We start from the raw sequence: 8,744 nt of genomic DNA on the forward strand, positions 1-8,744 counted from the left end.
TGGACATCTTGGCTCTGCTGTGTGGCCTCCCGGGAGTTGTAGTCTCCTGTCCCATAGAGCCCCATGTTGTGGAGAGGGTGAGGAACTACAGCTCCCAGTATGCCTTGCAGGTGGGCTTCGCTGAGTTGGAGTAAGCCAGGTCCCCCCCCCACCGGGCGTTGTAGTTTCTTCCCCCATTGATCCCCATGTTGTGGGGAGGGTAATGAACTACAGCTCCCAGCATGCCTGGCGAGTGGGCCTCACTGCATTGCAGGCAGCCGGGGCGGCCATCTTGGACATGCCGCATGGCCTCCCGGGAGTTGTAGGCCACCCACCCATAGCGACCCATGTTGTGGGGAGGGTAATGAACTACAGCTCCCAGCATGCCTGGCGAGTGGGCCTCACTGCATTGCAGACAGCCGGGGCGGCCATCTTGGACATGCCGCATGGCCCCCCGGGAGTTGTCGTTCCCTCTCCCTTAGGGACCCATGTTGCGGAGCGGCTAAAGAACTACAACCCCCAGCATGCCTTGCGGGTCGGGCGTCTCTGAGTTGCAGTCAGCCGGGCGGCCATCTTGGACGTGCCGCATCGCCCCCTGGGAGTTGTAGTTCCCTCTCCCATTGATCCCCATGTTGTTGAGCGGGTAAAGAACTACAACTCCCAGCGGCCCCTTGCCCGCCGCGGCCTAGCCCACGTTTCCCTCCCCCTGAAGCCTGGACACCCAGAGAGAGAGAGAGAGAGAGACGGAGGAATGAAGCTGTTTGTCAGCCCCGGCCGCCCCGACAACCTGAAGCTGCTGGCCGCCCTGGAGGCCACCGGCCTCAGGCCCCAGCTGCAGACGGTGGGACAGCAAGGTCTGTGTGTGTGGGGGGAGGGAATATTCTGACTAAATCACCCCTTACACCAGCAGGAAAACCCTCTCTGCATCTTCCCTGCTGCACCTGGAGGCGAAATCTGCCCCTGGGGGGCTGCTGGAGGCCTTTGGACCATAGTGGGATCTTGCTGTGCATTTCAAAATGGCCGCCCTGGTACTGGGGGGTGGGTGAGGGGTGCTGATAGAGACCATTTCACCATTTTGGGATCTTGCTGTGCACCTTAAAAATGGCCGCCCTAGCACTGAGGGTGGTGTGAGAGCTCATTTAACGATAGTGGGATCTTGCTGTGCACCTCAAAATGGCCTCCCTGGGTCATGGGGGTGGGTGGGAAGCTGATAAGAGAATATTTAACTCAAATGGGATCATGCTCTGCTTCTCAAAATGGCCTCCCTGGCACTTGGGGGTGGGTGGAGAGCTGGTAGAGCCATTTAACTGTACTGGGATCTTGCTGTGCACCTCAAAATGGCCCCTCCTGGCACTGGGATGTGGTGTGAGAGCTCATTTAACCATACTGGGATCTTGCTGTGCACCTCAAAATGGCCTCGTTGGCTCCGGGGAGAATGTGAGAGCTCATTTAACTATGCTGGGATCTTGCTGTGCCTCTCAAAATGGCCTCCCCTGGCACTGGGGGTGGTGTGAGAGCTCATTTAACTATAGTGGGATCTTGCTGTGTACCTCAAAATCGCCTCCTCGGCACATGGGGAGGGGGTGAAAGCTCCTTTAACTGTAATGGGATCTTGCTGTGCACTTCAAAATGGCCTCCCCTGGCACTGGGGGAAGTGGGAGAGCTCATTTAACTATATTGGTATATTGCTGTACAACTCAAAATGGCCTCCTCGGCACATGGGGAGTGTGTGAGAGCTCATTTACCTGTACTGGAATCTTCCTGTGCATCTCAAAATGGCCTCCCCTGGCATTTGGGGGTGGTTGGGTGGGGTGGCTGATAAAAACCATTTATTTATACTGGGCTCTTGCTATGCATCTTAAAATGTCCTCTCTGGCACAGAGTGGTGTGAGAGCTCAATTGCCCCTAGTGGGATCTTGCTGTGCACCTCAAAATGGCCTCCCCCGGCAATGGGGAGGGCATGAGAGCTCATTTAACCATAGTGGGATCTTGATGTGCACCTCTAAGTGGCCTCCCCTGGCACTGGAGATGGTGTGAGAGTTCATTACTATAGTGGGATATTGCTGTGCCTCTCAAAATGGCCTCCCCTGGCATTGGGGAGGGCGTGAGAGCTCATTTAACTATAGTGGGATCTTGCTGTGCACCTCAATGGCCTCTCTGGCACTGGGGAGGGTGTGAGAGCTCATTTAACTATAGTGGGATCTTGCTGTGCACCTCAATGGCCTCTCTGGCACTGGGGAGGGTGTGAGAGCTCATTTAATTATACTGGGATCTTGCTGTGTATCTTAAAATGGCCTCCCGGGCACTGGGATGTGGCGTGAGAGTTCATTTAACTATACTGGGATCTTGCTGCGCACCTCAATAGCCTCTCTGGCACTGGGGAGGGTGTGAGAGCTCATTTAACCATACTGGGATCTTGCTGTGCACCTCAAAATGGCCTCCCTGTTGCTTTGGGGTGGGTGGGAAGCTGATAGAAACCATTTAGCTCTCGTGGGATCTTGCTGTGCACCTCAAAATGGCCCCCTTGGCACTGGGGAGAATGTGAGAGCTCATTTAACAATGCTTTGATCTTGCTGTGCCTCTCAAAATGGCCTCCCCTGGCACTGGGGAGGCATTAGAGCTCATTTAACTGTAGTGGGATCTTGCTGTGCACCTTAAAATGGCCGCCCTCTTGTCATGGGGGTGGGTGGGGGAGCTGCTGGAGACCATTTTACTATACTGGGATCTTGCTGTGAACCTTAAAATGGCCGCCTCAGCTCTGGGGAGGGTTGAGAGCTCATTTAACCATAGTGGGATCTTGCTGTGTAACTCAGAATGGCCTCCCTGGCACATGGGGAGTGTGTGAGAGCTCATTTACCTATACTGGGATCATGCTGTGCACATTTAAATGGCCTCCCTGGCACTTGGGGTGGATGGGGCGGCTGATAAAAACCATTTATCTGTATTGGCATCTTGCTGTGCACTCAAAATGGCCTCCTCCGGCACTGAGGGTGGTGTGAGAGCTCATTTAACTATAGTGGGATCTTGCTGTGTACTTTAAAATGGCCTCCTTAGCACTGGGCGGCGTATGAAAGCTCATTTAACTATAGTGGGATCTTGCTGTGTACCTCACATTGGCCTCCTTGGCATGGGGAGGGGGTGAGAGCTCCATAACTGTAGTGGGATCTTGCTGTGCACTTCAAAGCGGCCTACCTGGCACCTGAGGGTGGGTGGGGCGCTGATAGAGACCACTTAACTATACTGGGATCTTGCTGTGCCTCCCAAAATAGCCTCCCCTGGCACATGGGGGTGGGCTGGGGGCTGATAGTGACCATTTAATTATACAGGAATCTTTCTGTGCACTTCAGAATGGCCTCCCTGGCGCTGGGGGGGGTGTGAGATCTCATTTAACTATAGCGGGATCTTGCTGTGCACCTCAAAATGGCCTCTCTGGGACATGGGGTGCGTGGAGGTCTGAGAGGTACAGTTTAACTATCGTGGGATCTTGCTGTATACCTCACAATGGCCTCCTTGGCACGGGGAAGGGGTGAGAGCTCCTTCAACTGTAGTGGGATCTTGCTGTGCACTTCAAAATGGTCTGCCTCGCAGCTGAGGGTGGCTGGGGCGCTGTTAGAGACCACTTAACTATACTGGGATCTTGCTGTGCCTCTCAAAATGGCCTCCCTGGCATTGGGAGGTGGTGTGTGAGCTGCAAAATGGCCTCCCTGGGACATGGGGAGTGTGTGAACTCATTTAACTATAGTGGGATCTTGCTGTGCACCAAGAATGGCCTCCCTGGCACGAACCACACCGTAATTGACCATTGACGGTGAAGCAACTGACGGTGTGGCGCATTCCCCGGCTCGCTGGCGGAATCTGGTGGGATCTTGCTGTGCGCCAGCGATTGGCCTCCCAACCTTCCCTCGCCTCGAAGGCTGAGTGGAGCGGTTAAGTTCCTGGGGATTCTGCCTTGATCCCACCAGTGTGGCACCTGCTGGTCTCCCGTCCCTGATCTCCTCACCGACAGTGCGGCGCTCCCTCAGCACTGACCCTCCCACAGTGCGGCGCTCCCTCAGCACCGACCCTCCCACAGTGCGGCGCTCCCTCAGCACTGACCCTCCCACAGTGCGGCGCTCCCTCAGCACTGACCCTCCCACAGTGCGGCGCTCCCTCAGCACTGACCCTTCCACAGTGCAGCGCTCCCTCAGCACTGACCCTCCCACAGTGCGGCGCTCCCTCAGCACTGACCCTTCCACAGTGCGGCGCTCCCTCAGCACTGACCCTCCCACAGTGCGGCGCTCCCTCAGCACTGACCCTCCCACAGTGCGGCGCTCCCTCGGCACTGACTCTCCCACATTGCAGCACTCCCTCAGCACTGACCCTCCCACAGTGCGGCGCTCCCTCAGCACTGACCCTCCCACAGTGCGGCGCTCCCTCAGCACTGACCCTCCCACAGTGCGGCGCTCCCTCAGCACTGACCCTCCCACAGTGCGGTGCTCCCTCAGCACTGACCCTCCCACATTACGGCGCTCCCTCAGCACTGACCCTCCCACAGTGCGGCACTCCCTCAGCACTGACCCTCCCACAGTGCGGCGCTCCCTCAGCACTGACCCTCCCACAGTGCGGCACTCCCTCAGCACCGACCCTCCCACAGTGCGGCGCTCCCTCAGCGCTGACCCTCCCGCAGTGCGGCGCTCCCTCAGCACTGACCCTTCCACAGTGCGGCGCTCCCTCAGCACTGACCCTCCCACAGTGCGGCGCTCCCTCAGCACTGACCCTCCCACAGTGCGGCGCTCCCTCGGCACTGACTCTCCCACATTGCAGCACTCCCTCAGCACTGACCCTCCCACAGTGCGGCGCTCCCTCAGCACTGACCCTCCCACAGTGCGGCGCTCCCTCAGCACTGACCCTCCCACAGTGCGGCGCTCCCTCAGCACTGACCCTCCCACAGTGCGGTGCTCCCTCAGCACTGACCCTCCCACATTACGGCGCTCCCTCAGCACTGACCCTCCCACAGTGCGGCGCTCCCTCAGCACTGACCCTCCCACAGTGCGGCGCTCCCTCAGCACTGACCCTCCCACAGTGCGGCGCTCCCTCAGCACTGACCCTCCCACAGTGCGGCGCTCCCTCAGCACTGACCCTCCCACAGTGCGGCGCTCCCTCAGCACTGACCCTCCCACAGTGCGGCGCTCCCTCAGCACCGACCCTCCCACAGTGCGGCGCTCCCTCAGCACTGACCCTCCCACAGTGCGGCGCTCCCTCAGCACTGACCCTCCCACAGTGCGGTGCTCCCTCAGCACTGACCCTCCCACATTACGGCGCTCCCTCAGCACTGACCCTCCCACAGTGCGGCGCTCCCTCAGCACTGACCCTCCCACAGTGCGGCGCTCCCTCAGCACTGACCCTCCCACAGTGCGGCGCTCCCTCAGCACTGACCCTCCCACAGTGCGGCGCTCCCTCAGCACTGACCCTCCCACAGTGCGGCGCTCCCTCAGCACTGACCCTCCCACAGTGCGGCGCTCCCTCAGCACCGACCCTCCCACAGTGCGGCGCTCCCTCAGCACTGACCCTCCCACAGTGCGGCGCTCCCTCAGCACTGACCCTCCCACAGTGCGGCGCTCCCTCAGCACTGACCCTCCCACAGTGCGGCGCTCACTCAGCACTGACCCTCCCACACAGTGCGGCGCTCCCTCAGCACTGACCCTCCCCACAGTGCGGCGCTCCCTCAGCACTGACCCTCCCCACAGTGCGGCGCTCCCTCAGCACTGACCCTCCCACAGTGCGACGCTCCCTCAGCACTGACCCTCCCACAGTGCGGCGCTCCTTCAGCACTGACCCTCTCCCGGCAGTGCGGCGCTCGCTCGGTGCTGACCCTCTCTGGCGGGCTACACCAGTGCGGTAGCCTGCAACGTCTGCAGACATTTTGTTTGCGGGCTCTGTTCGATTGCAAGCACCCCGAGTTCATTCGGGAATTTTCCCTCCCTCTCTGCACAGAACGTGTGGTCCCCTTCCTGACAAGTCCAACGCTCCCGGCTTTGCAGTTGCCTGGCGGAGAGTTCGTCTTCTCGACCAACGCCATTTGCCAGTGAGTACGCAACGCAGCTTCTCTTCTCGAGACGGGCGTAAAGGTTTCACGGGGGGGGGGGGTGGGGTGGGTGATGGGGAGGGAGATCCAAACAAACTCCGGAAGGTCGGAGGAGTGGGGGGGAATGTCCATAGGAACGTGGAAAACAGAAGCAGGAGGAAGCCATTCGGCCCTTCGAGCCTGCTCCGCCCATTCATTATGAATTCACGGCTGAGCATCAAATTCAATACCCTGATTTCCACCCCTTCTCCCCCCCCATATCCCTCGATCCCTTTCGCCCCAAGAGCTGTATCTAACTTCTTCTTGGAAATCACAAAACTCTCACCAACTTTTACAGACGCCCCATAGAAAGCATCCTTCCCGGATGTATCACAGCTTGGTATGGGGGCTCCTGCTCTGCCCAAGACCGCAAGGAACTACAAAGGGTTGTGTTTGTAGCCCAATCCCATCACGCAAACCAGCCTCCCATCCATTGACTCCGTCTACACTTCCCGCTGCCTCGGGGGAAAAGCAGCCGGCATAATCAAGGACCCCCCCCCACACACCCCGGACATTCTCTCTTCCACCTTCTTCCATCGGGGGAAAAAGATACAAAAGTCTGAGGTCACGTACCGACCGACTCAAGAACAGCTTCTTCCCTGCTGCTGTCATTAGACTTTTGAATGGACCTACCTCGCACTAAGTTGATCTTTCTCTACACCCCTAGCTGTGACTGTAACACTACATTCTGCACCCTCTCCTTTCCTTCTCTATGAACGGTATGCTTTGTCTGTATAGCGCGCAAGGAACAATACTCTTCACCGTGTCCCGGTACGTGTGTGTTGTGGGAAAAGTACCACTGGGTCAGGCTTGAAGGTTTCAAGAATACAGTTTTATTTTAATGAAGCTTCATGGGGACAAGGCACTAACAAGCGGCAAAACCTTCTCTCAGTGAGACAATAGGAGCGGTCCATCTTTATACCCTTTACACAATAGATGGACCGGGCATCTCGCCATTATCACATCGTTGTAATCAAGTAGGCGATCGATCGTCAACACATCGTTATAGACAAATGCAGACAGAAAGAGACATGAACACGCTCACATCGTATTGTCTTCTGAATGGATAAATTTCCTACGTCTTTGACCATCAGTAGTTTTAGTTTCGGCCTATTCATATAGTAATTTACCGTAATTGGTTTTCCTGCAGTTATCTATTCCCGATCCCACCTGTAGCTCATCTCGTTATCCACCCCTATTGTCCTTACCCCAAAGAGTGCCTCAAAGCCCTGGCTGGCTCCCTGTAGGATGTGATTCCCGCCTGTTTAACTTTGAATCGCTGTCTGCCCTTTATGTTTTAATCTCAGGTGGCTGTCTGCACTGAAAATCAGTGCCCGCTTAATGTCTCTTTCCCAGGTGACTGTTTGTGTGCCAGGCAGCCACCTTATGTGTTCCCATCTGTATATTTTTCCCACTACAGTGTGACAATGATAAATCAAATCAAATATTAAGTTGATCTTTCTCTGCACCCGAGCTGTGACTGTAACAGTACATTCTGTACTCTCTCCTTCTCTATGAACGGTATGCTTTGTCTGCATAGCGTGCAAGAAACAATACTTTTCACCGTATCCCAATACACGTGACAATAATAAATCAAATCTAATATTAAGTTGATCTTTCTCTACACCCCGAGCTGTGACTCTAACACTACATTCTGCACCCTCTCCTTTCCTACTCTATGAACGGTATGCTTTGTATAGCGCGCAAGAAACAATACTTTTCACTGTATACTAATACAGACAAATCAAATCAAATCTAAGCTCCTTCGCTGCGCTCCCTCGATAGCCAGGACATCCTTTCTCAGATAAGGAGGCCAAAACCGCGCGCGGTGACAAAGAGGGGAAGAAGATCGTGACGACCTCCTCCGCTTACCTCTTCAAACCCCTGCGCCCACAGGTATTTCTTCGCGCTCAGCGGGAAGCAGCCTGGCGACGCAAGCAACCAGTGGTTAGAGTGGGAAGTCACGCGGTTACGGGTGAGTGCTGGGGATGGGGAGGGGAGGAGGGGATGGGGGGGAGGAGGCGATGGGGAGGAGGGGATGGGGAGGAGGGGATGGGGAGGGGATGGGGAGGGGAGGAGGGGATGGGGAGGGGATGGGGGGGAGGAGGCGATGGGGAGGAGGGGAGGGGAGGAGGGAGGGGAGGTGGGGATGGGGAGGAGGGGATGGGGAGGGGATGAGGGGAGGGGAGGGGAGGAAGGGATGGGGTGGGGAGGAGGGGATGGGGAGGAGGGGATGGGGAGGAGGGGATGGGGGAGGAGGGGATGGGGGAGGGCAGGAGGGAGGGGAGGGGATGGGGAGGAGGGGATGGGGAGGAGGGAGGGGATGGGGAGGGGAGGAGGGGATGGGGGAGGGAGGGGATGGGGAGGGGAGGAGGGGATGGGGAGGGGAGGAGGGAGGGAGACGCCAGTCCGGAGCTTCCGTCCGCGTGACTGTTCCCGACATGATGTTCCCCTCCCCGCGTCCCCAGTGGGTCCACCTGTGTCCGGCCTTTCCCCGATTCCCTGCTACTCTCCCATTTCCCAACCTCCGCCCATTCCCAATCGCCTTCTCCCATCAACGGGGACAGAGTGGAACCGGTCGAGAGAGAGCTTCGGGTTTCTAGGTGTCCAGGTCACCAACAACCTGTCCTGGTCCCCCCCACGCCGACACTATAGTTAACGA

At 57.4% G+C, this 8,744-nt stretch overlaps 1 protein-coding gene across 1 annotated transcript; it reads left to right on the forward strand.

Moving 5' to 3' along the window:
- Nucleotides 1-681: 681 nt before the first annotated feature.
- On the forward strand, nt 682-8,057 carry LOC144490468 (methionine--tRNA ligase, cytoplasmic-like; the record flags this gene model as incomplete). Its single annotated transcript, XM_078208213.1, has 3 exons — nt 682-833; nt 5,953-6,043; nt 7,979-8,057. Coding segments are annotated over exons 1-3 (273 nt in total), but the record flags the coding sequence as incomplete, so codon positions are not given.
- Between the last annotated feature and the right edge of the window lie 687 nt (nt 8,058-8,744).

This window comes from Mustelus asterias, unplaced genomic scaffold (assembly GCF_964213995.1).
Source record: "Mustelus asterias unplaced genomic scaffold, sMusAst1.hap1.1 HAP1_SCAFFOLD_3332, whole genome shotgun sequence".
NCBI classification, from domain to species: Eukaryota; Metazoa; Chordata; class Chondrichthyes; order Carcharhiniformes; family Triakidae; genus Mustelus; species Mustelus asterias.